This window comes from Bacillus rossius, chromosome 3 (assembly GCF_032445375.1).
Source record: "Bacillus rossius redtenbacheri isolate Brsri chromosome 3, Brsri_v3, whole genome shotgun sequence".
Classification (NCBI taxonomy): Eukaryota; Metazoa; Arthropoda; class Insecta; order Phasmatodea; family Bacillidae; genus Bacillus; species Bacillus rossius.
Genome location: NC_086332.1, coordinates 68,374,831 through 68,394,527, shown reverse-complemented (window position 1 = coordinate 68,394,527; position 19,697 = coordinate 68,374,831). Strand labels below are relative to the sequence as shown.

The following is a 19,697-nucleotide window of genomic DNA, read 5'->3' as shown; positions in this document are numbered from 1 at the left end:
TATATTCAGACCTGTCCACTGATACCTTTATTGGAGCCTACAAACGTTTTCTTGCCAGGCATGGGAGAATATCTGATATCTAGAGTGATTGTGGGACCAACTTTGTCGGAACTCACAATCGTCTTAAGGAACTTCAGCAACTTCTGTCGTCAGCACCACACCAGCAGGCGGTCACTGATGCGTTGTCCCAGCTCGGTGTCATGTGGCACTTCAACCCTCCTGCTGCTCCCCATTTTGGTGGTTTGTGGGACGCCGGGGTAAAGTCATTCAAGACTCACTTAAGTAAAGTTATTGGTGAACAATTCACATTTTAAGAGCTTTACACCCTTCTAGTGCAGGTGGAAGCTAAGTTGAACTTGAGACCCCTGAGCCCTTTGAGCTCTGATCCCAATGACATCAGTGCTCTAACCCCTGCCCATTTCTTAACCCTGGAGCCACTGATCACATTACCAGAGCCTAACTTGAGGAATGTACGGCTAAACCGCCTTCAACGTTGGCAACTTGTGGAATGCCTCCAACAGGACTTTTGGCATCGTTGGCACAGGGATTACTTACACACGCTCCAGCAGCGGCAGAAATGGAATGAGCAAGGAGTTAGTCCCACTGCCAACCAACTTGTGCTCCTGAAAGAAGACAGACTCCCACCTCTACAGTGGCACTTGGGCGCATTGTGGTGCTCTATCCTGGGAAAGATGGTGTTGCCAGAGTGGCTACTATCTAGACTTCTAGTGGAACTTTGAAGCATCCTGTGGTGAAGCTCTGCCCGCTACCGTACGATTGTTGAAATGGGACATTTCAAGGCGGGCGGTAATGTTTGGACTTGTGAATATTGTGTGTAATTTAGTGTATAGTGTTTGAAACATTTGAATTTTGAACTTCCCATGCTGCTTGCTAGCAGACCCAAGTTTTTCAAGTTGGCTGCCTGCCAAGGTGGGTAGCCCTGCAGCTTCCGGCAACGAAGCAACAGTTGTTGTTCAACCATCATGGCGGTAAGTTGTGCTATCGTGCACGCTTGCTGCCAATCGAGTTGTTTGCAAGTGCATCATCATTAATTGTGTCGTTTTATCTGGATTTTACAGTCTCGTACGTCTCTAGACAAAACAGGACGGGAGGGTTTAGGCTAGGCACATTCATATTAATTTTACGCTACTAAAATGTCAGATGACACCTTTCTGAGAAAAGTCATTGGTCAATTCATGACTATATACTGACTGGCCACACCATATACATTTCTCTTTTAAAGTACTTTTCTCAAACATCTGTTTTCTTGTTATTCACCAGTGAGTTTATAACTATAATAAAAACTGAACCAAAGATGTGAGGTAGCACCAAAAAGCATTGATAACACTGGTAGCATTACATATTTTGTACATGTGTAACCAAAAAGCTTACAAACATTTAAGGTTAAGTTCTGGATGATGACGGAGAGAAGTAACAAAAGATTGTCACAGCACAAATGAATTCCAAAAATGATGTGTGCTCAAATGTGCTCTAAAATGCTACTTTTTAGAATCAAAATGGTACAAAATGTTAAATTTTGGAAGCACTCTGCTAAAATCAAAAAACCTGTTTAAACTTACCTCTAGCTATCATAGCCAGAGCATCCATGAGTAGTAAGAGGAGGTACTCACAATATGGATGGCATGGTTGTAGAGCAGCCGGTCTGCTGTGATGTTAGTGGTACTGGGATCAACCCCTGCCTTCTGCAGCAGCCCAGGGGTGTTGAGCTGCTTGCACTCGGCCAGGCACTGCCGGAACTTGCTGTTCAGCTGCGCCACCACTGTGCAGGGGTAACACAAACATTATCATCTACTAGGACTGGCATGTCTGCATGAATACACAGTAAAAGGATGAAACCTAATTTTTACACCTCGTGGTCTGCGCTATGTGTACTAGTCGCCCAAAACATTGGCTTAAGTGTAGTGTTTCCATTGTATACACAATTTTAAATGAATTTTATGGAAGTGATTCCATTTAAGGGCCCCACCTACCTGGGGACACATATGGTGTGCAGAGCTTCAGAAAAAAAATCACAAGATTTGAAAACTGCACAAAATATTAGACTGGTTTCTGTTTTAAGCAAAATCGTTGAACAATGCGCTGAAGATGAATGTGTGGTTTTGTTTCTGTATTTTGTTTTGAATTGTATTTTCAGAAGAATGAAAATGTCTAAAACACATGTTTTGAAAATAATATTTGCACCTGAAACATCCTTCCTATATATATGTGTGTTAAAGCCCTCAAGGGACTTTCATTACAATTCATCTTCTTTTCTACACAAAAAAAAAAAAAATGGTTGTACTATGCACAACGAGAAGACTGTGCGCCAGTCCACATTCTTACACTTCAGGCAAAACCGGACTAGAAGCATAAGTTAGAGTTACAATAACCATCCCAGCTCCTTAACAGATATATCCCTGACTAGGCGAGTCCCTTAAAGAATGGAGTCTATATCAGGGATTTTTCTGATTGGCGAAATTGGCAACTACTCAACAATTGTTAAAGTTCCATGGCTTAAACTGCCAAATGGCAACAAGGTCACATCCCAAATAGGGTGTGCGAGTGACCTTTTCTGTAGGGGCATATGGATTTGACAATTAGCGTAACCTATGAACACAGGCAGTAGATAAAACCAAGATTAAAGTCAATGGTAAACAAAAATTAGAAAAAGTCATGGGAAAAGAAAAAAATACAGTGCATATGCACAGAGGCTCTACATAACTACGTAGTTTATTTTAATCTGATAACTGAATCTTGTTTTTTATGCAAAAAGCCAAGTGAGTGAACCATGAATTTGGTAATCCCTGGAAGTTGCATTAATGATTGGGGGCTGTCATCTGCAATTTGGAATTTAGTTGGCTTGAAGTAAAAATTATTAAAAGCTGCAGGGCAGAGGAAATTTTATTGGGACAGTAAATGCTTGCACACTAGACTGATATAATACTTTTATTTCATAGAAAGTAGTGATGGGTTGGTCCCGGTTCTCGGTTCTCAGTTCTGCTGGTTCTCAGAAAATTAACTGGCAATGAGAACGGTAAATATAATGTTGGTACCGGTACCAGTGCCACGGAAAGCATAATAGTAAAAATACAATAGACTCCCGATAAAATGCCGCAGTATATCACCAGCGACCAACATGCACATGTCTTTTTTACTTAATTTTAAACCCTAATGTGACAAGAGAATGGTTGGTAAATCTTTGAAAACTGCAGGCGACACAGACAAAGGGCAGTCTCCCCTCCCTCCCTTCACTGCCTTGCGCTCGCAGCTAGCCCGCTCAGACGGAACGATAATGCTGGTAGGAAGTGACATAAACAGAGTTCTTTATGCTGAGATCCCAAACCTTTTTTGTCCCTCTTTTCACTAACAGACAGAGATGATCATTTCAACTAAAAATTGATTTATAAAAAAATAGCACATGCTAAATATAATTTTAATCATAAAAAAACTACGATGAATTAAAGTTGTCTAATACTAATGAACTGTAGTTATTACTTACAACGTTTGCAGTTTTACATCACTTATAACTAGAGACCCAGAAATATTGTGACTCTAAATTTGCGAAAAATCACCAAACACTACTGAACACTTGAAAATGTTGTTTAATGAAAGTTAAATATGATTTAAAATGTACTTTGACTTCGGATTAATTCGCAAACTTATTTGTGAAGAAAAAGATATCCAAGTATCTTGAAGGTTTGTACTTATTCAGGATTCAAAACAAAAACTTCCTTTGTTCCGTCTAATTCCCCTCGATTCAAAAGCCTTCAAGGCCACAAGACCGGTACTTTACATCATTGTCTCTCCCATTCCCCCTGAACTAACTGACCAAATTTTTTCATCACTCCCACCCCCTTCTCCAATAGAATGTTTTTCCCTTCATATGCCCTTCTGACACACCTGACAGCCTCAGCACTTCCACCCACAGTCAACCAAATTTTTCCCAGCCACAGATTTTCAGGCAAAATGAAATAACCCAATGACAATAATTCCAAGGGATCCTTCCATTAATTCATTGATATAAATATCTACTTGCTTTTATTATATTTATTAAATAAGTATAACAATTAGCATCCCTAAAAATATTTTGTTTTAAGTAGGGTATGAGTGCGATTAATTTTTAAAAATATATTTGCAACTAGTGACACGAGAAACAAATATGCTACAGTGACACCTCGTTTATTCGTTCCCGCATTGTAGAATTTCCCGGTTTTATTGTTCAATGTCCGTGGTCCCGAAAAAATCCCGCAAGAACAATGTTAAAAAAATCCTGTTTCCATCGTTTATGAATATTTTTTAACCCGGTTTAACAGGTTGAACTTTACAGGCTTTTTACCGATTTCACATTCAAATTCCCGAGAAATATTCCAGTTTACGCGTGTCTACACGACACGCAATACCAATATTTACATATGGCGGCCATTACTAAAAGAAAACGAATAAAGTGAGCATGACGCTGTTGCTAACAGGTTCACCAACTTCGATAAAACAACAGACGAAAGCTAACGCTCGCACGATAGTTCTTGCTTTGTGCGATAATCGACACAACAATATAACCGTGGTCGATATACTGTACATACTAGCCCAACGTAAACACGTTTCTATTTAGCGGCAGTGAAATCCTGCGAGAAACATAGACGAAATTGTTTATCCTAGCGTTTCCGTGGCCGGCCGTATATGCGCGAGATTTTCTTTGTTTACCGTAAATTAGCTTTACGCATTTAACTCTAATGAACGTGTGAAATTTGTAAAGGTTCATTGATATGTATCGGCCTACAAAAGAGGTTAAAACCATTAAAGAGCGTTTAGAAATTATAAATGCTGTTGAAAAAAATCCAGGCGAAAAACGGGTTGATTTGGCAAAGCGCTATGGTATTCCTCCATCGACTCTTAATTCTATCTTCGCTAGAAGAAATGAGATTCGGAAGCAAGCAAGTCAGTTCGGCCAGTCTTCAAAAAAAACGGAAAATGGCAAGACAGTCGAAATACAGTGAGCTTGAGAAAGTTTTGTTTTCTTGGTTCCAGCAAGTTGGGGCATCAAACATCCCAGTGGATGGCACATTTTGTTCATTTAAAAAAATTAAGGAAGTAGTGAAACCCCTTATTTACGTTACCGTTATTTACGTTTTCCCGTTATTTGCACTATATTCTTCAGGTCCCGTTTGATTCCCATTTAATCCAATACAATACTTTCACGCGAATTACGTCTCAAAAATCTAATCCATCCCGCTATTTACATCACGTAACAACGATAGTAGGCCTAAAAACATTGTGAAAAACGTAACTTTTATAGTCGGCAGTGAACATTTTAAATCGCAAAATAAACATATTTTATAACATGAAAAGTTGCTTTTATTTCTAAACATATAATAATTTAAGCCTAGGCGTGTAAAAGTCTGAGTAATTATAGCAGGAGGCAATCTAAAATGTACTCGGGAAAAACATAAACTCACGAATGTATAAACGTTGTTACTATATTTATGTCACAACTTAGCCGAAATACTGGTACGAGACATAAACCTCACTAGATAAAATGAGTGGAGTCTTGGTAACTGTTTTAAACGTATTTTATAATTTCGGAAGTATTGTACAGTTGACGCATATTTTTTAAACTAACCATTTATATCTGGGGATCGTAAATAATTAATTATTGGTATCAAGAAATCAAGGTTAACGTAAACTTGAACACGTCACGGCAGCGAGAAAACTGGTTTATATTTTTTTCCGCTAAGCTCGCATCTATTGGCTGGCTGCTGATGGAACGTCACGAGTCTGGGCGGAGCGTTGAGTGAGTTATACTGCGCATGCGCAGCTCAGACAACAGAGAGAGCCAGCCGGCGGGTACGTCGTGCCATAACAGCTGATTGAGTACGATGACCTTTCTCCGCGCACGGTGCGCTATTGACAGTAAATGTCCAATTTGCGGCCCTTTTATTTAAAATTTTTTTACTGTGGTGCAATGCGTATGTGTAATGTAGCCCGCATTTGTTATGAACGCTGCAGGATGCGACTGTATTTTAACTAACTTTAACGTATTTCTTACTATTCCCTTTATTTACACTTTCCCGCTTTTTACACTTTTTTACTTTGTCCCCATGAAAAGTGTATATACAGTAAAACACCGTTTTAACGAACTTCATTAGAGCGAACAATTCATTACTACGAACTATCCCTTTGGTCCCGTCAGACGTCCATATAACATAACGTAAAAAAATTTCACTAATACGAATTTTCTCACTCAAATTTTTGTAATATTCTATAAATATTCATATGAACGAACACTTTTCTGCCCGGCACGGTAAACGACAAACAGATAAAATCGTCGCCATTCTCCCACAAACTGCCATTTTATTTATTTTGATACGCGCCATAGATGACTGCAATGGACTAGTGTTGAAATTAATGCACAAAACTGGTGTAGCGACTAAAGCGCTGCAATGTGGTGTTCGCTGACGTTACTCTTTGTTCTATGCTCGCACGACATGTTTAACCTATGCGAAGTTCTACATCATAAAGTATTGCTACACACACATCTCTGGTCGTTTCCATGTTTATTGTTTGAGAAACGGGAAAGCCTACAACTCACATAGTTTCGGTTCCCTGCAAGAATTTCCGAAGATTTCCCAAGTTTTGCGTTTTGGTATTAACGCCACTTCAGCCGCTAAATCAGAAGTTTCCAATGAAAACAAGCATGTTGTGACTAACCTAACCCTTCGATTTTTTTAATTTCAATTTTTGAGAGAAATCCGTTGCATGAACGTGGTAGGGAACCGAAACTACGTGAGTTGTAGGCTTCCCGGCTATACTACGAGTATAACTTATTTTTACATGTGTAGGATCCATTTGTTTTTATAGTTTAAAAAACCGTACTTCTGAACATGTCTTATAGGAAACGAAAGGCGATTGATGTGAAACTTGAAATATTAAAAGCAGTAGATAAAGGAAATAAAAAGACTGATGTGGCTAAAAAGTTTGATATCTCCAAATCAACATTATCCACAATTTTCACCCAGCGATCCAGTTTGGAAGACAATAAAATGTAAAAAAATTTTTCCTAACTTTTAAATTTTATATTTTTGATTTATTACAGCATATTTGCAAACAGCTTGTCTTGATTCCAAAGGTAGGCTTACTGTTTTGGCAAACAACTTGCCTACGTAGTATTTCTGTATTGTACATATACATACTAGTATGTATGTATGTAATATGTATGTATCTTGATCCCAAAGTATAGCTGTTAAAGTAATTGATGCTTGTACCACTCATATTGGTATTAGATTTTCTACTTTGTTTTTTAAGAAGATCGAGCTATGTTAAAAACCCCAAATCAGGAATCATTGTGATTTCGGTATAAAGAACTTCATTATAACAAACTGCCATGATTTTGGTCCCTTCATGTTCTTTATAATGAAGCTCTACTGTACAATGTGCCGCTGGTGTCAGTTTACGGAAATACAGTAGAACCCCGATTATCCGCGACTCGATCATCCGATTCAAGGATTAACCGCGATTTATGTCCATCAAGTCCAATTTTTAAGTTACATATAACCAATGATTCAATATGTATGTAAATGTTAAAATACTTTGCAAAATGTATGTTGGGCAAAGTACTTTGACTCAGTCATGTTTATTTACACATAAAGTTTAAAAAATACTAGTACATACATACGTATGTACATACTATTTTTGTGTTCCATGTTACGTGAATAGATTATACACTGGTGCGCGATTCCATGACCGGACTGTACACTCCCGCGCGCAGTACGGCGCCGTGCCACAGAGATTACCCGGCTCATGGAGACAGTCCATTCCATTAGTGTACGTTGTTGAAGCGTGAAGGTGGTGATAATTTTATGTATTGTAACAGTGATCTGCATTCCGACGGATTATACCGTAGTTTTGTGCGGAAATGTTGAGCATAACATTTCATCATGTCATCAAATGAACATTAAAGAAAGCGAGTGGTACTGTCAATCGACAGCAAAACAAAAATTATAGAAAGATTTCTGAGTGGAGAAACGATTGCAAAACTTGCGACTGAGTTTGATGTCGGTAACACAACAGTGCGCGACATCATAAAAAATCGTGAAAAAAATCCTTCATTTTGCTTCACAGGCTGACACTGAAGTGTGTGTGTTACAACTAGTGCTTGGCACGCAAGATAAATTCAGTCTATCACTTGCTAACGCGGTGCAGTGATACGATGGTGTTCGTTTATTTCAAAACTCAGATAAGAGTGAACGGAGAATAGATAGGTATAACGACCCCTCACGGTTACCGAGATTAGGGTCGTTATAGAGAGGTGGTCGTTATAAGATTTCCGACCCATCTGCAACCCTCTCAAAATAGGCCGTTTTTGCACTAGGTCCACGTTCAGCAAGCTAAAAATAAAAATAAAATCTAACATTTAAAATTCATATAAATAAAGGGGGATAAAAACACCGTGAATTATACGAGACAGAGACACCGTTTCAAAACCATGAAATCAAGTCTCAATGCACTGGCATGAAAAATCTTATCTCGAAAAGAATTTTAAAGGCAGTCGTTCTGTAAAACAATATCCATACCGATGGTGTTACTGACAACAGAGCAATGAGCGAAGTGTAGCAGCGTCGCTTACGAGCGATGAAAAGAATGCGTGACCTTGGCAGCTATCAGCTGTCTTGGGCCCTCGGACTGGCCGCGCGGCTAGCCACACACCTCGGTGCAAAAACGACTCGCATGCCCACGTCTCCACACACGCAAGACTTAAAAACCACTGCTGGCCAGCACTAAGCAGCCCGCTTCTATGTCAACAACGCACACGCACACAAAGCATGTGTATATTTATATGTAATCTCCGAATGTTCACAGATGGCTGTCTGTGAGCTATTGACTTTTGAGGCAAGCATGACTCGTTTAACCGCGATTTTCGATTATCCGACTCACTCGTCCCCTTCATTAACACGGATAATCGGGGTTCTACTGTACCTAACTGATTGACTGAAAGTTTTTGCAATAGTACATACATTGTGCATTTGGTAACTTTAGAGTGTGTTCCCACATTGTAGGATTTCCTGGATTATCCATTTTTTACTCATGGTCCATTGGAAAACGGATAATCAGGGTTTACTGTACTTGGGCTACGTGGGTTAGCACACATAAATATATTTATCTAATTTATGGTTAAGTGGGGTGCTGATGAGTCATGTCAAACCAACATACCATTTACAGTAGAACCTCGATGATACGTTCCCGTTTCATACATTTTCCCGTGTCATACGCCGATTAATTTTGGTCCCGCCGAAAGTACTATATTTACAATGGTTTACTTTCCCGGAACATACACTTATAAAATCACGAATTTCCCGTTTCATACGTTTTTACAAAGCGGAAAAGTCTTAAAATTCACAATTTTTTTTATTATATTCCTCCTGAAAAAATACGTTTTAATGCTTTTATTTTGAAAAACGTTCATTGTTTACCCTTGCAAACGTAAGAAAATAACTTTATCGCACCATAGATATGGATGGTATCAGGAAGACTGTGCACCTCGCTACTAGCATCTATGGCCAGCCCCAAGCGAGACTAGTGGCGCAAACTAGCAATGATTATGAAAATGGTGCACGTGCTTTACCAAGGCATGGATATCATATTTTGTGCATTCATTAATCTTTGAACTGAATATAGCCGTTTGTTATTGTTTTCTTACGATCAGATTGTTTTGTATTGTACGTTTCTCAAGTTAACATTTTATTGAAAATTGTTCTCGTTGCATAAAGTTGTTTGTAAAATGAAACAAACAAGCAAAAATTTCTGATTTTCTTTTTACAATAGCCTAATTTTTTTAATATCTATTTTAGGCTTGGTGACCTTTCCCCCCCTCCAAGAAAGGACTGCTTTACTTGGTTATGGACTGTATTTTACATTTCTGGTGGTTTTATTATATGTATATATAATGATGAACTCATAGCTTTCATTAATATAATGCAATTATTTACACATTATGTATTTAAGTTTAATCAGATATTGTGCTGGTATGCTAGATTGAAAAAAAATGTTATTATTGCCATTCCCTTTTCATACACTTTCCCGCATCATACACCATTTTTGTGCCCTCCGTTGAAAAGTGTATGATAGGGGTTCTACTGTATTTGGGCATTCTGTATCTTTGGTGTGACTTGAAATTGTGTGGAGGTTAACCTAAAACTGAGAACCGATTTTTAAGACATGGAACCAAACCGAGATCAAAGTAGAACCAACACATCACTAATGGAAAGGCAGACTTATATTTTCCATATCCTGCTCGGCTCCTTTTATTCTTACTTTAAACAGATTTTTATCTCATAATGTAGAGATAACCAGTTCTGATGCTATAGACATGGGGTAAGGAGTGTAGCTGCCGATGCAACACACTATCATTTCCAAACTCCCACTCTAATCCATTATGGTTGTCAATCACTTCCATTCTTATTTCAAAGAGCAAACATGGGGCTCCAAGTGACAGCTGCTGCCTAGCCACCCATTAGCCTGGCTTACCAACTCTGGCAGCTATAAAACTCAACACTTAGGTATTTTTTTTTATAAAACCTTTATAATAAATTCCCTAGTTAGAAAATTTTCTGGATTATATATTTAATAATTTAGCACTTGACCTATAAGCCTTTTAAAAAAATTTCCCTATTATTTTCCCGGGAGTTCAAAGAACCTTGAGAGACTGGGAAGGGATGAATGGACTACCGGACTTGACGGAGGCGGACGGCCGCAGCTTGGCGGCCCGCAGCTGCTGCGAGGCGAGCCCCAGGGCGGAGCTGAGGAGCTGCAGGGCCCGCACCAGCAGCACCAGCTGCTCTGCGCGCCGGCCACCCTCTGACTGGCGCCCCGCGATCCCGGCCGTGCTGTCGGTGAGCGCAGCCAGGGGGGCTGCCCGGGCGTCCGCCGCATCCAGCACGCAGTCCGCCAGCGCCAGGGCAAAGTTCAGTTTCGCCAGCGTCTCGTTGTGCTCCCGCTGCGACAAGGGGCCACCAAGTTACCATACCAGTACATACTACCAAACATCCGCATTTCACAATCTCTTCAATGTATTCAATATTTTTTTAATGTTTAATGAAGTGAAACTTCTATGTGGAGAGGGCTACAATTTTCGAGCATTACAAAAATTCAGATCGCATGAGGGAAATACATAATAAGGTACATGATGGAGGAACCGGTAGAGGAGGAGAGTGCATCAGCGGTGATGCCACTCCAACGCGTGCGCTAGCAGTTGATTAGGATGGCAAGGGGAGGGGGAATAGGTACGCGGCATAGCATGCTATATTCTAGTTGATTCAGGTAAAACTTCGGAAGGGGTGTTACGGTTACAAACTACTATTTTGCTAAAATTCATAATTATTATTTCTGCAAAGTAAAATGTACTGTATTTATCAGCAGAAGGGTCGACCCTGCATATGGGTTGCACATTTAATTTTGGGCAAAAAAAAACAACATATTTTCATCACTGTGGTCGCACTACATATCTATCTTCACTACAAGTACTTGTGTTCCATGTCTCAGCGAATTGGTGCCTAAGAACTACAGCACTGGTTTTCACCCTCAGTTATTTTTTGACTATTTACTATGGGATGGTGTGAGGCGGCCTATTTTTCTCTCTCCTCTCAATTCTCCATTATACCTAACAAAAGGACAAAGGAAAAGATTGCTATTTTTAATACCCTCATTTCCCTTCAGTCCATTGTGTTTTATTTTTACATGCTTTATATTAGCTTCACCTGTATGTTTGTTTGTCTGTCCGTCTGTAACTCTTTCGACTAAGAGTGAGTGGCTCATCACTGTAAAATGTCCCACCAATTTCATTACGTTCGTTAGCCGAGCGGTCTAAGGCGCGCGACTTTTGTGACGTCAGCTTTCGGATTCAGCGATCGTGGGTTCTACTACCGGTAAATTCTAAGATTATATCCATACATCTAACTGTAAATGATTCGGAGAGACTTTACCATTTCTTTGTGAGGAGAGAAGAGGGTCCAAGCTACTCTTTGTGAGTTCCTTCTATAAAAACCAGCACTCATATTACAGACAAACTTGTGCGAGGCTGGAAGAATATAAAAGGCGCACTTATAAACAGTAACGATAGCTTCAGATTTGTCACAAAATATTTAATTGAAAGTGTGGGAAATCTCACCTAAAACAATCATGTTTGGGCACAATTGATAATAAACACCTGTCAAGATAGACAGACATTAAAACGACCAGAGGAAGGGAGAACAGTGAACACTGCCACATACCTCACCTCCTCCTCGCCTTGTCAGCTCTGTGAGCAGCGTAGCAGACACGCAGTACACCCAGTCGGAACTGGAAAGTGACGTGTCTGCTACTGCTGAGATATTTTAATTAAACAAAGTATACTTACTCGTGGAGTTATATTTATTAAAAACCAACGTATGTTAGTTATTTACGCACATGTTCAATCACACGGTGCAATATTTTTTTTTTTCATAACCCAAAGTCAAAAACCCGCGTAAGGGTAGCACTACAGTTTTTTAAACAAAAAATCAGCATAAAATGTGCGACCCATATACAGGTAAATACGGCAAATAAAAACTGATAGGTTAAGACATATATGGATTAAAACATTAAAACTTAAAAGCTATGTTACTTTCATTTTTATTGTTACAAACATAGTTCATTGTAAAAAAATAAATAAAAATACTGTTATTTGAACATTTTAGTGAGAGTGTAGATGTAATATGTAACACAGTTGATATGGTGTGAAGAATTTAAAGTAGGTTAGACCTGGCCAGATAATCTGTAACTTTTTATTTAGTATTTCTTTATCCAGAAATTATATTCTGACCACACTCATCCTTTTCATTTCCTAAAAAATACAAAAATGTGTGCACAAGTGTGATATTTAATTTTTTTTTAAACGCTATTTGTCTGAAATTAAGTTAATTATATAATCTCTGCCTCTTGTGCTGCCACTTGAATCAGACTGACGCGTAACGTAATAGACTTATGTCGTCGCACTTCATACGGCCTATGTTTTTAAAATTTAAAAAAAAAAAAAAAAAAAATTGTGGATATTTGTGAATTGATACAAAATTTGTTAATACAATCATGTCAATCATTAACCAAGAAAATTTTAAAATTATTTGTGAGTCAAAAATACCTGAATATCATTTTAACTTACACTAAAAGTCAATCCAATTGTGTTGCAATGTTCAGTATTTTTTGCAAATTCGTGGGTCATATTTTTTTTAATGTCCCTACTAATATGCAAGGAAATCTGAACTGTAAATGTGTTTGGTTGTCATAATCCAGGCCAATCTGACTTATAACAAATTAAGGATGGAATCAAGAATGTAGTTTGGTTTAGACATGACACTTTTAAGAAATGACATTTAACTCTGTGTATAAGCTAAGATAATTAGAACTTGGCAGAATAGAGAAAATTTTGGGCAAGAAAAAGAGTTCGCCTCAGGAAATGGGAGAGAATCAGGAATTTTCTGAGGTGAAAAATTTCAAAAATTTCCAAACTACTTCAAAGGAAAAATGCTGGTATTTTTTTGTGTAGCCCCAAATCTAGATTTATACAATGATATAAGCAGGTAATTTTCAAGGACCACAAAATAATTCAAAATATGTTTAACTTTATTGAATTTTATGATACCCGCAAAAGTAAAACAAAAAGCCTAATTGGTGACATATTGACAAAATAAGTTCATATTTACACTTTCAACTAAAATAATTCACTCATTATAGTTATTTCTGATGGCTACATACCTATTTTGCAACACTAAAAACGTATTTGCAACGAAATTCCAATACTAAATATGTAGGCATTTTATTTAAATTTGTTTATGTTGCTTTCAAGGCGCAAGTCGCAACGTCTATAGTGTCATACATAAATGCAGCAAGTATTCTACTACTGTGTGAACGTGGTGACAGAATGATTATTTTATAACTATTGATATATATACATTGTTTTAAGTACCATGTTCATATTTTGTGCACAGCACAATTGCCATGTTTTTGTTGATGTAATCCATGGTCAAAGCCAATATATTTTTTTTCCCCTCGATACTGGTACATGATACGAAACAAACAAATAACTCACAACATATGTCTAAAACTTTTTTTTTGATACATTCACCCCCTACAGTAGTGAAATAACTTTGATTGTTTGGTGTAATGCTGAATAAAGTGCTTGTTTACGATCGTGCCTGTGAATATTTTTTACACCACCATTAATAGTTTGAGTCTGAATTACTAAAAACTGCACGTTTCTGACTGTGCGAATGTATTGTATCAGGTTAGAGAGCAGTGATTTTTTTTTGAAAATAGTTTGTTAACAAGTTTGTCACATGGACATGTACACAACAGGAATAAAATTGAGAAAACAGGAAAAAAAAAAGGAATTTTACGCCAGATGTTTTGGGAAAGATACCGTCCCACCCAGCTCTAAAGATAACCTAAACCTAGGATCGACTGTATATTGTCATGCAGAACAGCGAGCAAAGCTCTATCCATACAAAGTGCTCAGCAACAGTAGGGATATTCCCATACATCTGGCACCACAGGAGCGGTAAACGCAAGCACTGGAGACAAGGACAAGTACAAGACAAGACCTCTTGTTATCACCTCGAGTAACGTCTCCTCCGGCAGCTCTGGAGGTAGGAACATGATCGGCTCGTCCATGGGCTGGGTGGGTGGGTCACTGAACAACCGTTGAAACCCGCAGCCCACTGCAACACACCACCATAACCTCACCATCAGGGAAGAAAGAGCTTTTTTTACTATCCCAGACAAGCAGTTAAGTAACTAATAAAACAATTTATCATTATCATACATTGATTGCATTGGGCTGGTACTTATTAACAATAAGTCAATAACCAATGCTGGTTATAATAATTTTCAACAAACTAAACCTTATCACACCTCATACTAGTCATGCAAAAAATATTTAACATTAAGACTTATATTATAACTGAAATTTATTGATAAAATAATAAAATAGACATTGTGAAAAAAAAGTATATGTGTAGTGGGAAATTAGCCGAATACTAAAGTGAAAGGTTAGTTAGGTTAAGTCAGGTGCGATCATTATACATAAAATGTTTGTTAAAATAGTAAAATTTCATAAGAAAATATTGTGTTTTTAATTATGCAGCTAACTTAACATAACATATTTTAAACAACCAACCTTTTAATCTACTTCGTATTCGCCTTATTTTACAGAACCTGCTACTCTACATATTGAGCCAGAAAATTTTTGTGAATAGAAAAATACTGTAAATTCCAATCCATTTTCACAAAAAAAAAAAAAAAGTATTATTATATATATTTTATTAATGCTGTATTCCAAATTAGTGATTAATTGAGCTCATATTTACATATTTAAAACCTAGTTATTCATGCATTTTTGTTGTTAACAGTAGCCAAGCAAACTGTATTTTAGTTCAGCAATATTATAAACACAATTTATGCTAATTGCATCTGGAATCCGAAACCATTATTTACATTTTTTTTTATTATTTTGTTTATGGGTTGCAACTTCTGTTTCATTTCAGATAAATACAGCAAGTACATTGCTACTGTGACGATCGATTTATACACCATGGCGTTCCTTTATTTTAATGGCCATCACAAAGAAATGTTTGTATTTTTTGTTGCAGTCCATGGTTGGTGACTTTTATTTATTATTTATTACTATTGGTACTGCGACGAAACAAATACAAATAATAGTTTTTTTTTTAATTTCGAAATGTTACAAATATGCAGTGTTTTGAATCGTTCACACAAATTCTCCAATACTGTTTAGCGAGACAGTAGTGAAAAAATCTTTGAATATTTGTTGCATGTTTAAAAGTTGATGTTTTTCATATTCTTTATTATGAAGTACTGTTAAAACATTAAAAAATAAATATATATTTTTTTTATTGCACAAATGACTTACTTAACTTCAACAAATATAACATACTCATGAGGTATGCTATGTAAAATATGCGTACGCAAACAAATAGTTGTTATTTTGAAGTGTTAGTATTTGAATTGAATACGAATCAAAAAATATTCAGATTCAAACATTTGGACAGGCTTAAAAAATAGCCTAGACTAAGCACGGGATAGTTGGCTGGAAACTTTTTACAATAGTACTCTAAAATACAGTGAGGCCTAGGTCGGCCAGGCACTTATTACCCAGATAATCAGTAATGCCCTATCCTTCCATCTCCAAAGGTGAGTCAGGCTGAGGGAGGTCCTACAAGCCTTGTTATCCCAGGAATGAAGCCCTGTCCACCTTCGGACACAGAATTGGGTGGCTGCACAGGTGCAAGCGGTGCCCCCACCGCCACCAAGGCCCTTGTTCACGCCTCTGAACCACCCTGCCAGAGAGAGGACCCCTTCTCCCGTCTGAAAGGAGCTCACACGAAACTCAGACTTTGTGTCCCAACTGCCGCCGACACCACCCAAAAGGTACCCGGAGATCCGGCCCGGATACCGCAACCCTGCTGGAGAGGGCTCAAGCAGCTCTGACGCCAGTGTCTCCGCTGCTACTGGAACCACTCGGGACACCTCAGCTGGCATGGCCCACCACCTCCAGAGCCGGCGCACCATGTGTACCTCTAGCTGTGGCCCAAGCACTCTCATCAGGCCAGCTGCCAGGCCCCCGACCAGAGTTGCCTCTTCTGATGCAGCTGGCCGAGCCACCCACCACCCAGCTGCTCTGTGGCAAGGCAACACCAAAGGCTGCCTACCCGCCACCCTCTCCCAGCCCATACGTACAAGGGGAGAGCTTCATTCTCTGAGACTACAGCCGCCGCAACCGCGGAGGGAGTCGAGAGGGCGACAAGCTGTTGGGGTTGCTTTGTCACCACCTTTAATTTCAGCGCCCCAGTAGGTTTGGAAAATCTGACTAAAAATTAATCAATTTAAAACCTGCAATCATGGTGGTTTAGAACGACTCGTGACAACACCCACATTGAAAGCATATCCTCACCTGAAATTGCAACACAATAGCTTATTTGTACTACACTTGTCCCTTTGTTCCCCTTGCTAGTATAGATAACCGGTTGGCACTCAAAAGCTTATCTCCGACACGACTGTGTTTATGCTTCCTTTGGCAATGAGACACAGTGAATGTGTATGTTCTTCCAAAGTATTGATTTACTTGGAAGAAGTAGTGCATTTAAAAGAATTAATCAGGGTGTCTACCAGATCTAGTAAATGAAATTCCCTGATTTTTCCAGGTTTTCCAGGTATAAAACGAAATTTTTCCAGGTTTTTTGTAACACAATTACGACATTCCACGAAAGTGAAAAAAACTGCATAGCAATACATTCACGGGTTTCAAAGTATTTCAACTCACCTTATAAATAAGTAAAAAAAATTATCTTCTTCCAGACGAGGCCAAAGTGACTCATTTGATGACAAATAAAACATGCTGCTACAAATATTTCACACACTTTTGCAAAAACATTAGTAAAAGGAAGCTCCCATCAATTTTGCAGTGTATCAACTTTTGCGTCTATTGCACTTGCTTCAGACCGAGCCAAATCCAACACTCCAGCCTTCTTCAACTGCAGTGCCTTGATCTCCTCTTCAACTCTTCTTTTTTCTGCCTTCTTCTTGTCTATAGCTTCCTTTTCTTTTTGTTTTGTTTGCAGGGCTTCCTTACGCCTACAACAAGTATTTCTTACATACTGTAACATGGACTTGGTGATATCAACATGCTTTACACCTCCAGAACGTTGAAGAAAGTCATACACTGGTCTTTGTGCAATCAGTGTTTCTTCCTGCAAGTTTTCAGTTAGCAGATTAGAATTCACTGAAAATCCTCTATCCAATTATGCATTTCCATGGGAAAGTACCAACATCATCCTCACAAACTTTAGTAGGCCTGTTTTGGCAGCTACTGCATGTGCCTTAAGAATGAGCATCCACAAGTGATCAAGGCGCCCGTCTTCTCGAGAAAAAGACTAGAACAGTGCTTCAGAATCTTGCGAGGAACATACCATTTCATGATTGCTCAATGTTATCAGCTTCTTGTCCTGATAGCCACCTGTTTTGAAGACAACATTCTAAACTGTACTTCAAACGCTGTTTCCTCACACCCAAATTTAAAGCCACAGATGGACATAAGCAGGAAATTCCCTTGGTAAGTTTGTACTAAAGGGGACTTTTGTCTTGAAATTTTTTTACCATAACCTTTGGACAAGTCCTAACATCATTTTTCAGTAACAGGACAGATGGTATGGCATACTGCATAACCCAACTTGATATTGTTAGCAGTCAATAGATTTTCCTGGTTATCTACATCCAGTTGAGATACATTGCGTTTCTCCTTAAAGCAATTCAGTACCTCTGCTTTCACAAACTTTCCTGCCAAAGCTAATAAAATGTCTACCAGTGAATCATAGAGAAAAGGTGCAATGGGTGCTTCACTTTGGAACATTGTAAGAAACAATTCCAGCTCTGATGCCAAATAGTGGAAGAATGTCAATTTTACTTCTAGAAGATTATCTTCAAGAGCACTTTTCATTACACTGAAAGAGACAGATGAAATAGAAACTTCACTAACAAATTTCTTCAGGTGGGGTAACTTTTTCATGGCATGCTCAGCAACTGCAGTATTCATCTGATTGCACAAAATTTCTTGGGAAAATCTCTGATCCAGTTATTGTAATGTAATCTGCCCTCCTTGCAGGTACGTGCTTAAACAAATAGTAACTGTGCCTCAAAAAACTATGTCCCATTGTGTAGCAGAAATTCCAGTTTTGAAAGCATCATGGACCGTATGAAGCCCACAGCTACCAATTTCTAGCAATGATTGCGAATCTTCACCAAAAGTGTCTAATACGTATTTTCAAGGCTAACAAAAATGTCCAGTTTACGTTGAGGGCATCCATAAATACTTAAAATGAAATGCACCTGTCGGTATAATCTGAACGTGGGAAGCACATGCTGCAGTACGTACGTCAGCAGGATAACAGACCAGCTTGAACCAGTTTGTATCACGTGATTTGACGCCACTTCCGAATCAGATGGTAAATAAAAGAAAATGGACGTGGGAACTGTTCGATATTTGCCATTCAAAAATAAAAATGGGAGGGGATACACTTGATGCTACGTCAATGCAAGCTGATCAATAAACAAAAAAATGTATTGCCAACTACAACCTCCCAAACAAAAATTCCCTGATTTTTAAAAAAAATCCCAGATTTTTCCCTGATTACAATATTCCCTGATTTTTCCAGGTTTTCCAGGTTTTCCAGGGTCGGTAGACACCCTGATTAATGTTTCACTAACAAATCAATCAATATTTCCATAAGAAGCCACTAAACAATCATAACAAATAATTCAATTCTGTAAGATTTTATGTTTCATCATGCTTATGAATTATATTTACATTAACCTTGCAGATCTTTTGCTATTTTGGATTATTGGCAGTATTTCAAATAAAACTATTCTGACATTTGAAAATCTGGCAAAATTGCTAGTCTAACGCAGCCATAGTCTCAAATGTGCCAGATTTAAGAGCTTTAAAAGTATTTCTGTAGACACCACTGGAGTACCTGAGATCTCTGGTAGGGTCATAGCACGAGTCCCGAATGCCAGAACCGGTGAACACTGCAGGTTGTTGTTCTCTGCAGATGCCCGCGTTGGGGAGCCGAGTATCGGCGGCAACATGGCTAGTGGCCCCGAGAGCAGTGGTGAGCTGGTGC

The 19,697-nt window shown here is 38.5% G+C and overlaps 1 protein-coding gene across 2 annotated transcripts in view; it reads right to left on the bottom strand.

Moving 5' to 3' along the window:
- LOC134530849 (serine/threonine-protein kinase ULK2) overlaps window positions 1-19,697 on the bottom strand; it is a 90,741-nt gene that overhangs the window by 18,454 nt on the left and 52,590 nt on the right. For both annotated transcript variants that reach the window (XM_063366103.1, XM_063366104.1), the window contains 4 exons: window positions 19,548-19,697; window positions 14,617-14,720; window positions 10,720-10,987; window positions 1,632-1,780 (listed from right to left, as the gene is read on the bottom strand). In XM_063366103.1, coding sequence (XP_063222173.1) covers window positions 1,632-1,780; window positions 10,720-10,987; window positions 14,617-14,720; window positions 19,548-19,697 — 671 coding nt within the window. The remainder of the gene's footprint in view (window positions 1-1,631; window positions 1,781-10,719; window positions 10,988-14,616; window positions 14,721-19,547) is intronic.